At 37.9% G+C, this 22882-nt stretch overlaps 1 protein-coding gene across 12 annotated transcripts; it reads right to left on the bottom strand.

Annotated features, from left to right (window-relative positions):
* Positions 1–99: 99 nt before the first annotated feature.
* PARP16 (poly(ADP-ribose) polymerase family member 16) lies at positions 100–21884 on the bottom strand. 12 transcript variants are annotated; one of them, XM_074294807.1, is made up of 9 exons: positions 20950–21079; positions 20572–20762; positions 19987–20144; positions 19051–19245; positions 9103–9240; positions 6812–7018; positions 4640–4811; positions 2577–2718; positions 100–1849 (listed from the first exon to the last, which is right to left on the bottom strand). In XM_074294807.1, the coding sequence occupies exons 4-9, from the start codon at positions 19222–19224 to the stop codon at positions 1705–1707; spliced, it is 978 nt and encodes a 325-aa protein (XP_074150908.1). In that variant the 5' UTR covers positions 19225–19245; positions 19987–20144; positions 20572–20762; positions 20950–21079; the 3' UTR covers positions 100–1704. The 12 variants fall into 12 exon arrangements, with proteins under 12 accessions (XP_074150908.1, XP_074150907.1, XP_074150905.1 ...); XM_074294806.1 differs by lacking the exon at positions 20950–21079 and adding an exon at positions 21737–21882 and having other exon boundaries at positions 19987–20762; XM_074294804.1 differs by lacking the exon at positions 20950–21079 and adding an exon at positions 21251–21366 and having other exon boundaries at positions 19987–20762.
* Between the last annotated feature and the right edge of the window lie 998 nt (positions 21885–22882).

Genomic DNA, 22882 nt, shown 5'->3' with positions numbered 1-22882 from the left:
TCCATTGCACCAAACTGCCTCTCACATAATTTGAAAGTTTATCTTTTATTATTTTTTCATGTTCCAATCCTCACTGTAAAAATGTTGATAGCAAGCAAATATTAGAAACCAATTTTATTTATTTTTATAGAAAATCACATTTGATTGCATATATATGTTTGTATACACACATACATAAATGTCATTCTGTTATATATATATATGTTTGTATACATAAATATACATACACATATGTTTTAAAACCACCAACTGGAAAAAATAGGGATATGTTTTATTTAAATCAAATTGGGACACCTAATAGTGATATTACATACAGCAACAAATGAAACTGCTATCCTGGTATCCAACGGATTCTTCTTCACGTATAATACCACATAGAGGTATCGATGGGGAGGAGCATACCAAAAATCAAATGCCCCACCAAATAAGACTATGCGTGGATGTGTGATAAACTTAAGAATAAAATTCTTATTATTAAAGGCTCTCATTTAGTACATGTTTGTTCAAATTCCATGGGGCTATTTGCAGCATGTCAAATCCATCTCGTGACATGGGCAAGCCCATAGCTTGGTTTCTTTTCTTAAAAACAGTCAAAAGGCTGTGTTGTGTGGACACTGGCCAAATGAATCACCATGTAGAAACATATTCACAAAGATGTTGCCCAATTATCAAGTCATTATTTTTTTTAACATTCAGTTCCTTGATTTAAAAGAAATATTCGGATGGATATAAGTAGGTAATCTTCTCTTGTGAGACTCCAAAAAACATAAAAAAAAAACACCTTTGTTTCTTATCCATTCATATCTTCCACAGAATAGGTGCTTCAGAAATGTTTGCTGAATGAATATATGAATGAAGGTGCTTCAGAAATGTTTGCTGAATGAATATATGAATGAAGATATTCTGGGAGGCAGTGAGGTGTGGTGGAAGAAATACTGGACCTAAAGTCAGAGGTTCAAAATCCAGCTCTTACAACACTTGTTAGATCGTAGGCAAATCATGACAATCTTGACCTTTTGTTTCCTCATCTGTAAAATAAGAGGGGCTAGACTCTCTAAAGCCCCATCCAGCTATGAATCCTATAATTTTATAAATGAATGAATGAGTGCACCATTACTGCAAAAGCTGTTTCTAGATAGTCAAGAAAATGGTTAAAAGTATTGAAGTTTTTGATGTCACATTCAGAAGTCTAAAGCCAAAATTTATAAATCAAAAACAATCCCCCCATTTCGTGAGAAACATCATTGTTCCTCTGTAACATTTCAAGTCAAAACAAGCCAACTGCCTGATGATTTATACCTCACACAACATTTTTCCACCTTCCAAAGGCATTAGAAAGAGAGGATTTCTGCCAGAGGCAATTGTAAACATATTGCAGAGAGCCTAGACACCTTGTTTTTAAATACAGCAGGCTTCTTCCTTTGGCCCTTGCTAAGAAGTCAGCTTCCCAGAACTGCTAAGGACAGAGAAAACAGCAAAGTTATCCTGAAACTGACACTGTCCTCCAAAATGTGACCAATTAAGAAGCACAAAAGTTCTCTTAGGAGCATCAGAAGATAATCAAAATCTCTGGTATCATTGCAATGTTCCAATCATTGTCCCTCCTTAGCTTCTAGCCCAAAGCTCTAAGTGGAGGTGTAGGAATTCATAGATCAGGAGGTACTAAGGCATATGGCAGAGGCTACCCTGCTGAGCCAGATAAGTTTATCTTTTTGATTCCAATGCTCGATTCCAGTAGTGCAAGAAAGAGGGAGAATTGCTGACACCTATAATGATCAGTAGTAGCAGATACAGGAACATCATGAGAGTGAAGCGATGGTTAGAAATCCAGGAAGGCTGACTTGAGATCCTAAGTTAAAAAAAAAAAAAAAAAGAGAGAGGAAAGGAAAAGAAAAACTTTTTTTTTATATCTAGGCAATATTTTTTGGCCAAAAGGATAACTGTGATAAATTCCACTTGCTAAGTGGGCCTCAAGACTACACTTCTGTGTGCTCTTTCACCCAGAGAAATCTGAGATGTATTGGCATTCCCTGGCCCTGGAGCTGCTTTCAACAGTACATTTTCTAAATGTACTAAGACAGCAGTAGCATACTTCATTCTTACCTTTTTTGACCCATCTTTCCTTAAGCAAACCCCTGGTTTAATTTCTTGAAACAAAGGACATTCCAGCATCTGCCAATGAATGCCCCTAGTTTTAAATGCCTAATAGAAAAGCTTGACCCAGGGAAAATATGCCTTGATTCCAAGAAATTGGTAACTACTCGGCTGCAGTGAACAACCAGGTATTCCTGTTATTTCCAAGCTTTGGAAGAAATGGGAAGAAGGCAAGTATAGGTAGAAGATCACAATAATTTTCTAAAGGAAAAAGTCATGTGCTTTTAAAGCTGAATAATGAAGAGGCCTTCCCAAGCAGGGTAGAGTGACTTGTGCTTTAGGAACTCCAAGTCTTTAAACTTCTTCCCAAACTGGCTTCTGTCATTCCCCATAGCACACATATATTTTTCAAATAAAATCTATTTGCTGCTCAATGAACTCACATTTTTTTTAACCACACTTCAAGTAATGAATCTTCTTACCTCTTATGTTGTTTCTGAGAATAAACTAACAGATATTTTACTCGTAAAAGTTGATTGTTTGTAACCACAAAGTATTTAGGTGGGACATCTCCCCCTTCACTATGTTTGGCTCTTGCTCTTTTTCTATCTATTTCTTCAGAATCTGAAAAAGAAGAAAACAACAAAATGTGAAAATCCAAGGAAAACTTTATTGAAGGTAATAAATAATAAGCAGACATGGATTCAGAAGTCCTGTTAGCCTCTAAAGTCACAGTATATACATAAAGATGCCCTTGGCAGGACTTAGAAATAAGTTGCAGGTATGGGGAAGGGTGAAGTTAAGAAACAGGAAGAGTTGAAAAAAAGAAAAAAGAAATGAGACACAAGTAATGATAAAAGAGGTGGTTTCTGAGAAGTCTTGGAAGACTTGAATGAACTGATGTAAAACTAGGAAAACAGTATAACAATACTGTAAAGGACAAATAATTTGGAAAGATGTTAAGAAGTCTGAGAAAACAACCAAAAATCCAGAGGACTGATGAAACATGCTAACCATCTCTTAACAGACAGATGATGGACTTAAGGGACAAGACTGGGCATATTTTTGGGACATGGTCAATGTGAGAATTTGTTTTGACTATTATAAGGATTTTGTTTCTCTTTCTCTTTTTTTTTTTTGCAATGAGGAAGGGTACAGATATAAAAGGAAAATAGATTTTTATTAGCTGAAAAATCAAAATTAAGTCATCAGGGAGAGAGAGGAAGCATTCTAGAAACACAGCAAAAGAAACACATACAGGCACAATTATAGTTGGGCCCAAGGGAGGTATAAAACAGGTAGGGAGGAAAAAACAGAAAGTGAGATAAGTCAGAAAAGAGCTAGAATGAATTAAAAATGGCACTGATATCAGAAGCTGCCAAAAACTGAAACTTGATTTAAGAGAAGTATTTTCACTACTATTCCTTCCCCCAGCTTTGTTACCAAAAGTTTTGATTTAATTCTGTTTTTGTCTTTGACTAGCAAAAGGGCTGGCATCTACTAGGATCTTGATAAATAGCTGTTAATTGATTTCTATAAAATTGGCACTTTTATAGTATAGTCCAATGTGATAATTTTTAGGATAGCTACTTATTTTTCGTCCTTGAAACAATTCCAACCTACTGATAGCACTGCAAAGCTAAAAGAAGATGTGGCTGCGTGAGTGCAGAGACTGAAATAATTGTTTTGATGTTTAACTGTCACGATTTGCAATTTCTCCAAGAATTATAAATGCAACTCTTCCGTGCTGTATGGTTTCGGTGAGTGGTGTCAGACATGGGTCTGTTCTTTGGTATGCCAGTTGTTTTAGATTAAGGCAATGGAACAGACAGCATTTCTGGGTACACTTTTCTTAGTGGACCCAAAAGGCTCATTTGCAGAGAACAGGATGATTGTACTTTATCCATTACTGGTTTTGTGAAGCAATTTACTGACATATCATGGCTATGAAATCTTGAGGGAGAGCAATAACATGATTCACAAACATTCAAGAGTGAAAGATGCAATTAACCACTTACCATGATAGATGATGCAGAGTTTAAACCCAATATATCTACCTGACATACTGTTGTTCTTATAACTGAATCCCTTGTCTGAATTTGTTTCTTTTTCTATCTTTGGGAGTCTTGAGCCATATTAGGTATCCTGGCAATAGAGATCCTGAATTACAGCTCCATTGCTTCATATACCTACCTCTACATATCAAACTTCATTTCTCCTGAAAAGTCTTCCCTAATCTATCTCAGGTCACAATGACCTGTGAAACTCTTTGTACTAATAGTTTACTGGCTCATTATATTCATTTTTTTCCTTGTATTATGTCTTATCTCCTATTGAGGCTTTAAACTCTTTAATGGCAAGGAATAAATTATCTCTTTCTTTGTATCCTTCACCTCACCTGGCACTGTATCTTGTACATAGTAAGCATCCCATAAATACTTATAGACTCACTGATAGACCTACTATAAGCTTTCCCACAGTCTGGAGGCGGTGAGCTTTGGCCCAAAGTCCCAGGCCCCAGTTTTGGTCAGTGCTGTCTGCTTACCCTTTTTCTTGGTTTGGCACTTGACATCGGGATGGTCAATGATCTCACACAGTGCCACACAACTTAAGATAGGACCCAAAAGACTGTGCTGCCATCCCATACCATGAGGACTGTAAAGGAGAGCCAGGCTTAAGTCACTGGTGAGATAGGTCCCTTCACCAAACAAAGATGTCTAGAAGGACAGAGTCAAATAAAAAAGAAACACATTCAATTGAATCAAAGTCTAGAGGTGTAGGACACATCTTTCTCTAGAAGATAATTTTAAATGGTCTGTCACAAAAACTGCTAAGGCCCACATTTCCTGGCAAAAGAGTAAACTTACAGGATACCTGTTACAATCCTATGGTTATTACTAAACATGTAATTATTTATCAAAGTCCCATGAAGTTTGTTACCAACAGAGTTCATGTTAAGTCAGGAAAGAGAAGCTAAATAATAAGCCCACCCCCAAATATACCAAATTAGCAATAAGAGTGGAATTAAAGTGGATGAGTTAGCTACAATCATTAAGGCAATGATCCAAGACAATTCCAAAGGACTTACGTGAAAAATGTTGTCCATTTCCAAAGAAAAAAGTGATGGAAGTCTGAATGCATATTGAAGAATACTTTTTAGTAACTTTGGGTTTGTTGGGGGGTTTTTTTGGTCTGTTTTTTCTTTCACAACATGACTAATTTGGAAATGTAGTTTACTTAACTGCCCATGTATAACCTATTATTATCAAATTGCTTGCCTTCTCAATGAGGGGAAAGGGAGGCAAAGAAGAAAATTTGGGAAAAAAAAATCTTTTTTTTTTTTTGCTTTTTTTTGGAGGCAATTGGGATTAAATTACTTATCTGGGGTCACAAGCTAGGAAGTATTAAGTGTCTGAAACCAGAATTGAACTCAAGTCTTCCTGACTTCAGGGCTGATGCTCTATCCACTGTGCCACCTAGCTGCCACCCCCCCCCAAAAAAAAAAAAAAAGAATTTTTTAATCAAATGTTTAAAATTATTTTTTCATGTAATTTTTAAAAACCTCTTTTTTTTTTTTAAAGAGTGAAATTAATGTCCTGTATTAGAAATTGTCTTTTTATCAGCGAGTTTTTCATGGACCTGAATCTTCTCATTTGTTCAATAAAGCTTACAAGAAGAGTTAATTATGTCATTATTTTAACAATCACATTTCCTAATTTTGGAATTCAGAAGCTTCTCCATTATTTCATGTACCCCAGCCAACATATTTTTTTTTCCCGAGCTATAGAAATAAATCTCTTTTTTTCTACAACCCCATAATCACTATCGGCCACACCTATCACAAAACTGTAAAATCTTTTGCAAGACCCTTGTGCTCCAACACAGCTGTGACTGATCTGAAAACTTTTTATTGCCAAGGAAATAATGTGATAGGTCAGAGCTAAAGATGAGCCTTCCTTTAAACAAATCTGATAAATGAAAATCCAGGTTTAAAGGAAAAACAGGTTACAACAAGGATTTTCTTCAAAGAATATAATCTCTTAGTATATTTAAAGTAGGATTTAACTTCACTGGAATGCAACTATTACATAAAACAGGGGCCACCTGGATTTTCAGTAGCAAAGCTACAGGCTATGCATGAGACAACAGAGTAAACAAACACCTCATTCTCAATCTAAACATACTTTACTAACATTAATTAGGTACGGCAGAGTTGTGGAAAAAAGTTTCACAGGAGATATGGAGTATTCTGGGCTGGCCTTTTGCAAAATATTTATGCATATTAGGTAACCTGAGGGGCATTGGAAGGCCTTCTCCCACTCCAGACCCAACAAAATACCTATATAGTCTACCCATTAAGTTGACCTCCAGAAAATCATCTAACATGATCAGTCTTTTATTTCTCAGAAAAAATAAAGCTTAAAATGTGAAACTGCCCTAGGGAAAGTGAGGAAGAGGAGTGATTAAAATTCACAAATGAAAAAAGTTTATTATCTGGGCCTTTTCCCAGAAGGGCAGAGCAAGCTTCTTAATCTAGAAGAGGAAGACAAGTGGTTCCTCTGTAGAAGCAAAAAGGAGCTAGAACTCCAAAATGGAAAAAACGTTGGCTTTTTTCACAACTTTCTTTAGAACTAGTTAAGATAGTAAAAGACCTCTCCTTGAAGATCTTGCCATGGTTTTAACCTATAATATTTTCAAATTCCCCTTAAAACCTTACCTTGTTTAAGTGGCAGTGTAAACCATTATGCAGGATGGAATGGAAGTTTTCCAGGCGGCTCCCATGGAATGCATAGATAAGATCCCTTTCTCCTTTGGTCTCATGAAATTTGGCATCCACTCGACCAGAATACACTATTTCAAACAGAAAATCAGGTGCAGGGACAGTACTGCCTGAAATTCCCATTAGTTCTTGGATCTTCACGTACTTGAAAATATAAAGGAATTTTTGATGTTATTTGGGAAACTATCAAAATGTATTACAAAACAAATAATATCCCAACTTATTTTAGGCTGTATTGGAATTTATACATAAGAACATGTTTTCATCATAATAAATACATCAACTTGAAAAAAAGAATCAAAAGCTACTATCATTACAAGATTTCTTTTCTCTAATTACCTGGTCTGTCAGGAAAAAATGAACTGAAGAAATATTAATAATGAATTATAATATATAGCACTTTTAACTTTAAAAGGATTTTTTTAACCTCATTTGATTTCAGTGTTATTCTCTAAGGCAAAGCTTCTTAAAATATAGATCATGACTCCATAAGGGTCTTGTATCTGAATGTGGGGGCTGTGAAATTATGTAGTAAGTATGAAAGTTCTCTTGTCACAGATATTGTCAAAAGAGGATGAAGAGAAGGGTGAAATATCTCTAACCAATCACCTTGTAAGACAAACTGTCTAAATAACAAAAGTTATAGCAAATAATATTTAATAATATTATTATTAATAAAGAACATTTTACACATGTAAGTCCTTTTCCCTTTGTTATGATCTCTTTGGGATACAGGCCTAGTAGAGTCTGGAGCAAATGGTATGCACAGTGTGATAGCCCTTTGGGCAAAGATACAAATTGCTCTCCAAAATGGTTGGATCAGTTCACATCTTCACAAACAATGTATTAATTAATGTCTCCTCCAACATTTATCTGAGAGGTATGAAGGAGTACCTCAGAGTTGTCTTAACTTGCATTTCTATAATCAATAGTGATTTTGAGTATTTTTTAATGTGACTAGAAATGGCTTCAATATCTTCATCTAAAAATATGAACAGTTATCAATTGGAAAATGGCTTGCATTCTTATAAATTTGAATCAAATCTCTATATGTTTTAGAAATGAGGCCTTTATCAGAAATCTTAAATATAAAAATTTCTTCCCAGTTTTGTGTTTCCCTTCAAATCTTGGTTGCATTGGTTTTGTTTGTATAAAAACTTTTTAATCTAATATGATCAAAATTATCCATTTCACATTTCATAATGTTCTCTAGTTCTTTGGCCATAAATTCTTTCTTCCTCCCTTCTTAACAGATCTGAGAGGTAGACTATCCCTTGTTTTCCTAATCTGCTTAAATCATCCTTTATGTCTAAATCATAAACCCATTTCAATCTTTTCTTGTTAGGTGTTGGTCAATGCCTAGTTTCTACCTTACTAGTTTCTAATTTTCCAAATAATTTTTGTCAGATAGTGAGTTCTTATCCCAGAAGCTAGAGTCTTTGGGTTTATCAAACACTTGATCACTATAATCATTAATTATTGTGTCTTGTGAATGTAATCTATTCCACAAATCCACAATTCTATTTCTTAACCAATACCAAAGGGTGTGGTGACTGCTGTTCTATGTTTTAGGTAAGGTATAACTAGGCCAAAAAGGTGGGATTTTAGCTAAAACTTGAAGGAAGCCGGCTCAAACTGGGAGATTCAATATCTTAAGTGAGGAACAACAAGGAAACCAGTGTCACTAGATCACACAGCACATTAAAGGTTGCTATAAGACGCATGAACACTGGAGAGACTAAAGGAGGCCAGATTATAAAAGGCTATGAACCCAAACAGAGGATTTTATAGTTGTACCTGAAGATGACAGGGAGCCACTAAAGTTTACTGAATGGGAGGAAGACATGGCACTTCTCTAAAGTCCAGAAATCTGCATATAGTCAAGAAATCTAATGTTTTAGTCTTTTAATCCCATTTCTTTCTTTTTTTTCCCCCGAGGCTGGGTTAAGTGACTTGCCCAGGGTCACACAGCTAGGAAGTGTTAAGTGTCTGAGACCAGATTTAAACTTGGGTCCTCCTGAATTCAAGGCTGGTGCTCTATCCACTACACCATTTAGCTGCCCCTTTAATATCATTTCTAACACTAATTAGTAGTGTACCTCACCTACATTCCTTAAGCTCTATAAGCCTCAGTTTCTTTTACCTATAAAATGAAAGAATTGAATGGAATAATCTTTAAGTTTCTTGTCAGCTCTAGAAATTTGTCATTTTAAATACTAAAATCTTACCTCTGTTTTCCCTATGCTGTGTAGTGTAAGAATCTTTGATGATAAAATCCAGCTCACCAGACTCCATGCCCTTTTATCTTTGTCATCTGCAGATTGGAGAAGTTCCTTCAAGTTCGGTAGCATACTGGCATCTTCAAGCTAAAGAAAAAAAGGGTTATTCTTTTTAAGCAATATGGCTCGTGAAACATGACAATAGGGAGACCTCTAGTGGCAATTAAACAAAATCAAAATTATTTTCCCCAAAAGAGTGAAAAATATCAGTAGTTTTCAATGCCTTTTACTAGGCTAGAGTCCAAATTCCTTAGCCTGGCAAAACTCAAATATCTCTCCCAGTTCTTCTCCCACCATTTCCCCAGATCTTGCCTCTACTCTAGACAGAATACTCTTGTCTCCCACATACATACCTTGTGCTTTTCCAACCCTGTCTGCTCAGACTGTTCCCACCGCCTCACTGAGGACGCATCAAGGTCAAGCCCAAATTCCACCTCCTCCATGAAGTTTCTTTGACTACTTTTCACCCCAAGGTCTCAGTGATCTCTTTTCTGAATTCCTTTATACTTATTTCTGTATTACTTGACACTAATAGACAATGTGATATGGAGGGGGAAAAGTACTGGATTTGAAGCCAGAAGACTTGGATTCAAATACTACCTACCTCTCTATCACTTATTACTACTGGTACAGTAATAGTAAACCACAACTTTTTGGAGCCTCAGTTTCCTCATCTGTGAAATGAGGGAGTTGACCTAAGTAATTTCTAAGGTACCCTGATCCTATTATTTTCTTGATCACATGTTGTATTGTTTAATATTTTTCTGTTCCTGTTGCTATTCTCTATTACCTATTGATTCTATTCTACTTTTTCAGCAAGTTAATTTTGTTAAGAATGAAAACTGCAAAAAGGTCTTTCCTTGGTTGTTAGGTCTCTAATATTGAAAACTATGAACATTTTATAATTTGTAATTTATATTCCTATCTTATAGTTCTATTGTAAAGTTTCATAACCTTTAAGTGTCACAATAAATATAACATTATTTTAATTAAACTTTGGAAACAGGAAATCTAACAGTATGTTTAATAAGCAAAGTCCTATGTTAGACTACATGAGGGCAGAAACAGAATGAAACTTGTCGGTCTTTGCGAAATTCACAATCTTAAGACTAAAGAATAAACAGAAATTTTATAGGCACACAAATATGTCCAATTCATTCTCCTCAAAATGACTTACATGCCTTTGCTCTCTGTGCTTCTCCTTACCTGAAATGCTTCCTTCCTTCCTCCCCATCTGACAAAATCCTTTTTAACTTTCAAAGTCCAATTCAAATCCCATCTTCTCTGTGAAGAATTCCATAAGCATCCCTGTCCTCATTGAACTCTCCTTCTCCAAAACTCCTTTAGCACTTGCCTGTAGTATACACTCAGTTCACACTCAGCATATATTACTTAGTACTGGAAGACATATCAACCAACTTGATCATAAGTACTTTCTGTAAAGCCCCCAGATTGCCTTATAATTTTGTGTTAATTCATTCAGTTAGTGCTCTACCTATAATAGACACTTGATAAATGATTGAATACTAATCAATATAAAGAGGTGAGTGAATCATGAAAACGTATTGCCAAAACACAAATAACAGAAACATAACCAAGAATTATATCCAACAGATCAGAGGTAGGCTTTCAAAGAGAATGAGAGTTCTGAATAATTTTGAAAGGAAGGACTTAATGTGAAGAAAAAAGTCAGAAGAATCATATCATCCATCACTCACCATCTCTACTTCTATCATCATAGCTTCTTCAGAATACAACTTTGGGATCAAAGCCTCACCCGTGACTCTCGTCATCTTACACAAGAAGAATTCAGAGGCAAGAGTGACTTTATCACAGAACAAAGAATCTTGCTTTAGAAACTACAGGAAAATCTCTTGATTTGTGGTTTTATAATATGAGGTTTCTAATATTTGTGGTGAGTACCATGTAGCTAATGCTTCAGGCTGCCAAGAACAAAATTGCTATAAACATACTGCCCAATCCATCCATCTTGTTTATTATAGTTCCCAAAGTGTGCCAGCCAATAGGTGAGTTAGTATTTTGGTTAATCATTTATGGTCTTGCCTTGTATTAAAATTTAATCAAGAAAATGTACCAATAGAAGATGCATTAAATCTCTCCTTAATATTTTGTTTGTAGTTTGGTTCCTCGATGAAAACTTCCTCTACCTTCCATGGGGTAAAGTATGTTAATCACAGGATCTCTAGAACAAGAATAGAGAAGTCTCCAATATATGAAGCAAGCAAATTTTAAGCACATATTAGATTTTTCCCTTTCATATAAAAGTCTGGTAGCATTTAGATCTATACTGTTTACTCTCGGGTTAATCAGATTTTCCTTATCCACTACAGGTCTATTTGATAAAACAAATATTTACTAAATGATGACTACATATTATGTAAGGTGATCAGTATCCATTCCTTCCAAAACAATTCAGTAGGAGTATAAGACACACACAAATAACTATGAGTAGAGTAAAAATGTGACATGTGACATAATAAAGGTACAAAGAACTATTAAGAGTTAAGATGAAGGAGCAATTCTATTGGGGTAGCTTGGGCTGGGGATAGTAAAGGATAAGGGAAAACTTCATGAGAAGATGGTATTTAAGTTTAGCTTTAAATGGTTAGTAAAATTTCATTATGTGAAAATAGAGCCCAAAGGAGTCTTTTTGATAGTATTTTTCAGGAAGGATGGAAAAGCAGTAGGGAAGATATTTGGGAGACAGAAGGATCTTATGGCATCCCATAATATCAAATGAAAATAATGAAACTGCCATGGGAAATATTTCCAGGCTAACTGGATAGACTGATTGCTAGGTTTACACAAAAAAATTTTTTTTAGAGCAAATGATTCTCAAAATAGGGAAATTGTTTCAATTGCCCTGTATGATGGTACAATCACAGCACAAATCACAAGGTAGTCAGACACATGCCTAAGAAACAGAGAAATGATGTATGCAATAGTTCTGAGACACATGAATGACATGTTAGAGGGCAGCACAATGAAGACAGCAAAGTACGGCATAATGTTATAGTACAAAGGACATAAAGACGGAGATGGAAAAGGATGAGAGTAAATGAGAGTTTTTGGAGTAAATGAGAAGTGTTTACTTGTGATAAATGGAATCCAACAAATATTTACTAAGCACCTACTAGGTGTTTAGTATTAGGCACTATGTAGTAGACCCAATCTGAAGATCATATAAAGACAATCTAACACTTAGGGCAAGTCAGGCAAAAAGTGAATGAACCTTGTCAGATTTAAGTCATAGTTCAAGATAATAATAAGCATTACTAAGGGATTGATACGATCAACTGTGAAACAAAAGATGTGAACAAGAAGGGTTTTAAGAAAGATAAATCATTTTAGGGAGACTATAGAAGAATGTAATTTGACCTGGGTCTTTAAGAATAAGTAGAATTTTAATTGAATGAGAGGATAGGAGAGAATATTTGAGGTAGAACTGGGTTTGGGGTAAAAAAGATTTAAGTTCAAATCCCACCTCCAACAATTATTAAATGACCATAACTTCTCCTACAAAATGTAAATTAAATAATGGCACTTACCTCCAAGGGCTATTCTGTTTTATCTGGCTTCTCTGCACCACCATCACTACTTCCCGTTTATATCACCAAACTTTTTGAAAAAGATGTTTTTATCAGATGTCTTCATTTCTCCCTATTCTCTGCTCACCTTGTTGTGATAAGATTTTTGCCCTAACTATTCTGCTGAAACTGTTCTCTTTAAAGATAGCAAAGACATTTTAGCCATCAAACTCAATAACCTTTTTAAAGACCTCATCCTTGAATTCTCCACATGTTCTGACTATGGATTAGGACTTCTCAAACTTTTTCTACTCACTACCCCTTTTTGCCTAAGAAATTTTTATATTCCAAGGCAATCCCAATAAACTATATAGAAAACCATTTGCATCCAGAAAAAGAACTATGGAGATTGAATGTAAATCAATACATGCCAAGTTTACTTCTTTTTTCCATTTTTTTCCCCTCTCTCGTGGTTTTTCCCTTTTGTTCTGAATTTTCTCTCAACATGATTCACAAATAAATACGTATTTTAAAAAATAAAATAAGATAACCCGACCCACAAAAAGAAATTTTTACATGATCCTGGCTATACAGTGTATAAAATAGATATACAAGTCAATAATTTACTAATAAGTCACAATTTCCCAATCCCCACATGGGATAGAGACCCACAGTTTAAGAAACTTTGCTTATAGATCAAAACTTTTCTTCCTAATGCTCTCTTCTCTTGATTCACAAATAACCATTCTCTTCTGGTTTTCTACCTCTTTAACTTACTCATTTTCTAATTCTTCATTTTCTTTTTGACACTTAATATGGAAAATCTGAGGAAGAAAATTAAATTCAATAGTTGTTGATATCTTCAACTAGAAACACCTAGAGAAAGTTATAAATCGAAACTTGAAACATAGACTTTATGATTATGCCTAGAAATTTAAAGCAAATCCAGTATATAAAAATTATAGTTAACCAAAATTAGATGATTTATTTTATAAAATTTCACAATTCACCACCCTATTCAACCAGAAGGAGGAAATAATTACAATGAATACTAGGAGGAAATGAATACAAATGGGGACTTACAGATGATCAAAGACTGAATCTGGAAGAGGTATTAAAGACTTGGTCAGATAAAAAAAAAAGAAAATGTTAAGAGACAAATATCATTCCAAGAATAAAAAAAAATAATAATCAGGGTCTTCCTCTGTGGCCTAAAAGAACCAAAGAAAAGAAGTACTACCATAAAGCAAAACCATAATAGTCAAAGACCATAATAGTCAAAACAAAGTCTCTGAATTATAGAATTCTAGATTTGAAAAAGATCATTTAGCTTGGCAGTTCTTAAATCTTTTTTGTTTTATGGACCTTTTTTAGTAGTCTGTTGAAGTTTATAAATTCCTCAGAATAATGTTTATAAATGCATAAAAAGATATATGATTACAAAGGAAATCAACTATGTTGAAGTACAGTTATAATATTTTTCTTTAAACTCACAGACTTCAAGTCCTGATCAACAATTCTGATAGACATGGCTCTTTCCAACAATGAGATGATTGATGCCAATTACAATAATCTTGTGATGAAGAACGTCATCTACACCCAGACAGAGGACTGTGGGAACCAAGTGTGGATCACAACATAGCATTCTCACTCTTTTTGTTGTTGGCTTGCATTTTGTTTTCTTACTAATTTACTTTCTTTTTTCAATATGATTTTTCTTGTGCAGCAAGAGCACTATATAAATATTTATACATATTGGATTTTACATATATTTAAACATGTTTAATATATATTAGATTGCTTACCATCTAGGGGATGTGGTGGGGGAGAGGAGAAAAATCTGAAAAAACAAGGCTATGCAAGGATCAGTGCTTAAGTTTTGAAAATAAAAAGCTTTAAAAATTAAAAAAAGAAAAATATTAAAATATTTTAAAAAACAAAAAGAAATCCTGATCAAGTCCAATTCCTTCATTTTAGAATTAAAGATGCCAAGGTTTTGAGATAAGCAATTAGGGGCCTTTCCCAAAGCTACACAAATAGCATATAGCCAAGATTAGAACCCAGATAATTTGACCACTTTATCCAGTCTTCTGTCAGCTGTAACAACTTTGTAGTATAATTGCTGACTAAATTGAAAAAACAAATTTTCATTTGGGAATCTGCTGCCAACAACCCAGTCTAGAGGCTAAATAAGAGACCAAGAGGCCTACCCTACCTCTCTGTCAAGTACACTGGGTGAAGAACCTTGGCTTTGTCCTTCAGTTTCTAAAACCTAAAAAATGAATCGCATATTCCCATTGTCCCTCACAAAAAAGTTAAAGAGGATTTATGAAGTAACATAGAATAGGAAAAGAGTAGCTTAAGCTAATAACCATATTATAGAGAAAGAATTCTTCCATTTCCTAAGAAGTCACTAGAGAAAGGCACAATGACTAAAGAAGTCACTGTGTGAAAAAAGGCAAATTTAGGAACTCCGAAAGCAGACACTATGGGCACAGTTCATAGAAAGACAGAAACAGGACCCCCAAAAAGATTGTCTAATTCAATTAGATTTCACAAGAATTTGCAGCAAAGTGCAGCGTACCAACTCCTTTCAGTATCCTGGGCATGACCAATTATGGTCAAATGTAGCACCACCATACATTTCCAAATGGTGCCACTCTCTCAACTGAACTCTTCCAAAGAAAAACTGTGAGGTTCTGAAGAATGTATTTCCATTTCTTAGGTCTTTTCCAACCAAATGCTTAAAGAGCCAGACATCCAAGGACAAGAGAGGACTGCCCCCAAACAGCAGAATTTGACCCCAACAGCATTTGAAGTCACCCCCATAGCTTCACTTTCACATGCTAGAGTCCTAGCCCCCTGAAAGTCAAATCGACAGCTTCCCTTCTGTGGGTGACAACCATGGCATATGGGGTCTGTAGGGCACAGCCTGAGGCTCTGGAAGGGTACTCTTTTCTTGGAGTCACTCCAGGTAAATGTGATCTTGGCACAATTCCAAATCCTCCACTCATCACTAAATCCCCAAGCTCCTGACCTTCCATGTCTCTGAACTTCTGTGTTCTACAGATTTGACGATTCATTCTGCCCAATTCAAAATCACTTCTTAGACCTTCTGCCATTGCCCCCATAATGAGATGCCCTTTCTGAACTTCACCTTTCTGAACTTCAGTCTCTTATCTGCAAAATGAGTATAGCAACTGAAGTACCTATAGATATAGGCTATAAGGATTGTTGAGAACTTTATATTTAAATATGAAAAGTATTTTGTAAGTCTTAAAATGTTAATTATTATTATTATCCAAAAGCTTAGGACCAAATGGGACTTTGGACCAACTGGGAACCAAGGATAAGCCATGTCTAAAAGGGTTTCTTTGATATTTTGGAACTTGAAATTTGTGCTTTCCCTCAAGGTGATTCTCCACTCTTAAGTCAAACTAAAAGGATAATGTGAACTATATCTAGAATCCTTCAATTGTATATATTTGTATACTAAAAATTCCTGTACACATGTAGTATATGCCTCAGCTATGCACCTAAATACCTGTTTATGATGAGCAAGGACAAAGTGGGATGTGATCTCCCTACTAGGAAAAGAGTGGCAATAAAGTGAATATAAAGATTCACCAGCAGATAAGAGTTTTGGACCTATACGCATTCCTGGCCCTTACATGCATTTATAATACTATAACAATGCATAAGTCTGGAATGGTGTTCTTAAGAAACTACAAGATTCTGAAATGCTATTGAAATTGCTTTATATATACTATTTTACTTGAACTCCACAATAATCCTGAGACAGATTAAGGGTAGCATATCTTTATTTTATAGATGAGAAATTGAGGCTCAGAAATTGGCCAGGGTCAATCAAATTAACAAGTATTTATTGCATACTTAATGTGTGTTAGGCCCTATACTAAGTGCTGGGAGTACAAATATATTGAATATAATGCCTACTCAAAGAGCTTACTATCTAATGGGAAAAATACGAGAGATACAATGTCCCAAAAGGCTTAGTGCAATGTTAAGCATTTTTAATTTCTCAAGTGCCCCAAACTTACCAACAACCACAAACAACAACAACAATAACAACTACCCATCATTTGAAAGTCTGATCATTTTCTATATTTAATTTTATAGATTCTGAAAAAATTCTAAGGACACCCACTTATTATACTTTGTATGTATGGTAGTATTTATATGACACTTTCTATGACAGGTAAATTGGTAGAAGTCATCCTTTTGCTTGGTCATCTTAGTTACTTGATCTTCCTCCATTAGACTATTTCTTGTGGGGTCATGTCAAAACTGTTGTATATGCATGGAAACCTTTTTCTTTGGATGTTCTTAAGGCTAAGATTGTAAATTCAAATTCAATCTTTTTTAGTTACTGAACAGCAATCAATAAAAGTTTTTACAAAAGTAGGAAATCAATATGAGCAATGAACAGTATAAATGGTGATTATGTACAATTTTAATATGAAACATTTCAACATTTAAAAATGTTAAACTTTCAAAAATTTTATAAATACTTTTGTAGTTACTAACATTTTAAACTGCATTAGGACTTCTGGGCTACTCTGTATAAACTTATTCAGAATAAATGTAGGGAAAATAAATACAAATATAATACAAAAAATGAAAGAAGAGATCATTTGAGAGGGAGGTCAGTAACTAGGCAGCTGGAGGACAGGAAAAGCTTCATGTGGTGCTTGAGCTGTGTCTTGAAGGAAATGCGGAAGTGCATTCCACGCAGAGAGAACAAAATATGTACAGACCTACAGATATACACAGCTAGAGACAGTATTAAAATACAGGACTATCTTCTATGTCAAACTACCTTCTAAATCATCAGAGAAAGATTATGTTAAACATGACTTTAATGCTTATAAACTAACAATCCCTGTACAGTTATTTTCTATTTATTTGAATCGCTGATTAAGAACTTCTTATTCCATGACTAAATAGAAAGCATTTGCTATACCATGTGGTTTTTTGAAAATTCTTCACTAAGTAATTTGCAGTATGTAATGTATCATTAACAACCTAAAACATCTAATCTAAGTATAAGCTACAGTAGTAGATCCTGAAAGGAAAATATATTTATCTCAAGGAAATTATCCAAGGCATGGGCCCGGAATTTGGGGACCAGATTATTTACCAATGTAGGGTGGGACCTGAAGTAAGCCTCTTTCCCCTTACACAGCAGAATATAACAAGCTTTAAACTTTCCTTAAGAGAAGAGAGGATAACAAAAGGTGAAAATAGCAAATGTTGGATGAACTGTGGGAAGACAAACACATTAATAAACTGTTGATGAGAGATGTGAATTGGTCTAACCTCTTTGGAAAACTATTCAGAATTATCATTTTTTAAAAGTGACTAACAGGCATACCATTTGATCCAATGATACTACTGCTAGATATACACTGCAAGGAAAGGAAGTCAAGTCAGAATAAGGGAAAAGTTTTATATACAAGTGAGAGTAGCATATTTTGTATCAGAAAATAACCGATCACAAGCATTTATTGTGAGACTGCTTTGTGCTTGGGATACAAAAACAAAAATGGAAACAGTCTCTGCTTTCAAGCAGCTCACATTTTATTCAGATAGACAACATATATATATATATATATATATATATATATATATATATATATATATATATATATATATATATATATATATATATATATATATATATATATATAAATAACTATTATATGTATAATAAAAGAAAAATACAAGATATTTTACAGAGGTAGGGCACTAGCATTTGGGTGGAAGACAAGTAGAAGCTTACCAGTTGGAAAATAGTTAAATAAATTGTAGTGTATGAATATAATGGATTATTGTGCTTTAAGAAATGATGATACAAAGAATTCAGAGAATTGGTAAGACTCATATGTACTGATGTGGATCAAAGAAAGCAGTCAGAATAATTTTACCTGGTGATCACAACAATGGAGGGGAAAAAAAATACTGAAAAATTTCAGAACTATGATTAATGGGCTGTGTGTCCAGCCTTTTGACAAAGAGCTTCTCTGGATCACTGATTTAAAAGTTTGAAGGAATCCCAGAAGCCATTTAGTTCAACACTTTCATTTTATGGTTATGGAAAACAGAGAAGTTAAGTGATGGACTCAGTTACACGTGTACTAAGTGAAATAGGCGTAGAATAAAGATATGTTTTCAGACATGGGAAGTGAGTTTGTTTTGCTTAGCTACTTACTTGTTAAAAAAGAGGGTTTTAGAAGGGGGGAGAAATCATTGGGAAGCAACCGTGATATTTAAAAATAATTAAACATTTAAAGAGAGAAAATGAGACAAGTGGCTGAGAAGAACTCACCAGGGCCTCAAAGTCCTTGTTGTCTTGGCTAACATAGGAGGCTGGGAATGGCCTCAGCACAGAGTCCCGCTTGTAGCTCTGCAGGGCAGAGGCAAAGAAGCTGCACTGGAGATCTGCGGCCAGCACATCCCTCTGGGCTGCTTCCCTGGCCGCCTCGAGGCTGAAGGACTGCATCCCCTCTCTGAGGTGGACCTACTGTGAGGAGATGAAATCCTGGATCTGGATGCAGGTACACTGGGGTGGAAAGGAAAATCCTACAAGGTGGGTTGTTCAGGGGAGTGGAAAAAAGAAGCAAAGCCAGAATGGGGCATTTGTATGCTCTAAGGAAGGTTTCTCAAATTACTCCCTGGATATTTGGAGCTTTCATATATGACTTGTTAGAAAATGAATGCCCCCTTACAACAAAGAACAGATTTTTTTTTTTGCATTTATAAAAATAACTATTAGTATTAAAACTGTCCCCTTTATGCCCTAGATGGCTGCTTAGTTTGGCTACCCTGGCCCTACTTTTAACATGAAATATTCAGAGAAAGAAAAAAGGACAGATCAGTAGAAAAAAGGAAGAATGAGCCACTGAATCAGGGAAAGAGGAAACTAAGAAGGCAGGAGCTTCTGGAAGTGTTTGAAGAACAGAAGTCAAAGGTGCCTCTCGAGGACCAGGTAGTGACTATCTTTTCTAAACCAGAAATCAGGACACTCACTGATAGGAGAAATCTTTCTCTCACAGCTATTCCTTCCCCTCCCCCCCATTTGCAAATATGTTAAAATATCCAAAACTCCAGCATAGAATGTGAGGACTGGGGAGTAACTCGCGTGGAAGGGCTGGGGCATCTCAGTTCGGTAAAGTGCGGGCAGAGGCTGAAGTAATAAGTGAAAGAGGAAATGGGTCATTTGGGAGAAGAAATTACAAAAATCTGGAGGCCCTCGGGTACTTGCCAGAGTGGCAGCAGTCAGTGGGATGGAAGAAGCTGGGAAGCTGTCCCCATCGAGGCACTGGGATGGAGTACGGACAGACGGACAACGTCAGGGAAGCTAGGACAGGTGAAGGAGAACCAGGCAGAATGAAGCGAAAGATCAGGACCAGCTCCGGGCACCTGGACGGGGAAGTGTGCAGGCGATCACCATTGAGAGCTGGGACTGGGAGGCTAATGGGGGAGGAGGATCCCAAGGCTTGCAGAGGAAAGGGGGGGGGGGGGGCGGCGGCCCTGGTGGGGGGAGGGGATTTGTACAGAGTGAGCCCCACTTAGGGCGCCGAGATGGACAACTTTGTAAGTCTGACGTTGGGGAGGAGCGGTGTCAGAGAGGGAAGTCGGGGCATCGGCACCGGGGGGTTCTGTGTGGGATCCCCATCGGGAGTGCTGGGAGGGGACCACGACGGGGAGAGCTGAGGAGAGCCCGGGGTCAGGGAAGTGGCTCAGCGCATCGGGCCAGAGAGATGTAGGGGAGACTTTCCCATGGCTGGGGGAGGGGATCGCTGGGAGGGACTCGGGCTGAGTGGACAATGGACAGGGGCCCGGGGACCTTTGTGAGGAGGGCGGCGCGGTCACCAGACGGGAAGGGGGGGATGTGTGAAGGGTCTCCATGGCTGGCGCCGGGACGGGGAGTGCAGAGGCCGGCTCCGGAGGGCAGTCAGTGCAGGGCCCTTCCACTAGGGGGAACCTTCCGAGGGCACGGCCTAGGCCTTCCCCAGGGGCCTCCGGGCCGCCCCCCAGCTGTCAGGAAAAACGACAGAAAGGGGGAGGGTGATTTTCCCCAAACCCGTTAGCGCCCCTCCTCTCCGGCCGCCGCACCTCCGCCACCGAGCCCACGCGCTTTATCAGCTCTTCGCCCGCCCTGCCTGGCCCGGCCCGCCCGGCGGGTCCAGCGAGCTCCGCCGCCGAGCCTCCCGGGCAGCCCGACCTGTCGCGGCCACCGCTGCCGCCACCGCCGCCGAGGGCCCAGAGCGAGGCTGCCCGCCACTCCGCCTGCGTGCAAGTGTGCGCGCGCAGGGCCCGTCACCGCCCACCGGCCCCGGCCCGAGCGCGGCCGAGCGCGGCCGAGCCCAGCCGAGTCTCCCGGTTCTTTCTCCCTCCTCAGCCGAACCCCTCCAAAGTCCCAGTCAGTCCAGGCCCCTCCCCCAGGAACTGCCTCCACCGACCGCCCCGCCCTCATTAATGACTACTTATTAGCGTTTACAGGAGAGACGAAGATTGTTCCTGACCTTTGGGCACTTAGATTCCGAAAAGAGAAATGAAATCCACACGGGGTCCCCAAAGACGCTTATGCTGCACTAGTACTTTTGGTACACCTTGTCTCTCCTTCCTAAGTAAATACAAATGCCCGGGGGCGGGGCTGGGGGCGGAGCAAAGACTTGAGGGTTCGGGGAATCGGGAAAGATTCTTCCCTGGCGCTTAAATGTTTACTGGGTTGCATACCCACCATTTAGCACACAGTAGGCACTTAATAAATGTTTACTGAATTATTGAGTTGAAGCTGCCTACTCAGATCTGCCCCCTTGCCCAGTCCCACCTCGAAGCCACCCCTGTCTCCTCTCCCAGATACCGTTCTGGTGATATCTTAAAAATCAGAATAATGCCTTGGCCCTTCCAGCTCTTCCCTCCCACTCCCCACCCCCACTCCCCCTACCTCCCCCCACACACACCACCGGAGCTCACGGCCACCATCCTTCTCCTTAGAGTTGCCTTACTTCGCACATGTACCGGCCCGCGCACTTAGGCTGCTGTGCTGATCCCAGAGTCTAAAACAAGCCCGACAGGTGCGCCCTTCCAGCGCTCATTTTCCGGTGCGCGAATCCCCCGCAGAAGTAACTTAGTTACTAACACAGGAAAGTGTAACTGACGCGCTTCTCAAAAGCCCAGGGCTGCGAAGGAAGCTCCGGGCTCGGCCTCGGGGCTCGGCGGGGGGAGGGGGGAGAGCGCGTTACGGACTTCGGGAACCGTTTGTGTGACAGCTAACGGATTAGTTAAATGAAACAGGGGCTGCGGGCAGTTTATAACTGGGAATAAGAAAAGCGAGAGGGAGCCGGACTGTGAAAGGCTTTTAAGGCCGGGCTGAGGTGGGACTGTGCGGCCGTTACTCCTGCTCCCAACTCTGTAGTTCCCTCAGGCGAGAATGCGGAAAATTCCGCTTCTCTGGGGATCCCCCAAACCCGAGCGCCGGAGTTCCCATCACTTCTCTGCTTTTCTAACAGGCAAAGAACACGGTCCGAAGCATAGGTATTCCATTCAATGGCGTGGTAAAGGGGAAAAAAGTGGTAAACATTTCCCCCCCAAACTTGGGAGATACTCCCACACGCGCGCGCGCGCGCATCTTCCTTGGGAAAAGCGGAGGGAGACAGGATGCTCAGAGGGGCATATGTAGGAAGCACAGCCAGGGCATATTCACAGCACTTGTGTCAAAAGGGGAAGTGTTTCCCTGCTTTTCCTTTTTCTACAAAAAATTGTCTCTGTCCTCCTTTCCCAGCCTTGAACAGAGAGAAAGTCCTTGAACTCTGGACAGAATCATTTCTAGTAATCTACCGCCCTTAGAATTAAATCTCTTAAAAAAAAAAAAAAAGTATAGAAGAATTCCACATGATTAACATATATTGCATACTTGCTGTGTAGGGGAGGGAGGAGGGGAATGAAGGGAGAAAATTTTGGAACACAAGATTTTGCAAGGGTGGATGTTGAAAACTATCTTTGAGTGTATTTTTAAAATAAAGAGCTATTTTTTTTTTAATTTCACTGAGATTTGGGTCTCTGTCAGAAACTACATCTAGTTTTGACCTATCGAGACCCTATGGCTCCCTATTTAATTTCTAGCAAATCAATTGCATCTACTCCTTATCTGA

The sequence above is a fragment of the Sminthopsis crassicaudata genome, chromosome 2 (assembly GCF_048593235.1).
Source record: "Sminthopsis crassicaudata isolate SCR6 chromosome 2, ASM4859323v1, whole genome shotgun sequence".
NCBI lineage: Eukaryota > Metazoa > Chordata > Mammalia > Dasyuromorphia > Dasyuridae > Sminthopsis > Sminthopsis crassicaudata.
The sequence above is the reverse complement of the archived record's forward strand: the minus strand, read 5'-3'. Positions and strand labels throughout refer to the sequence as shown.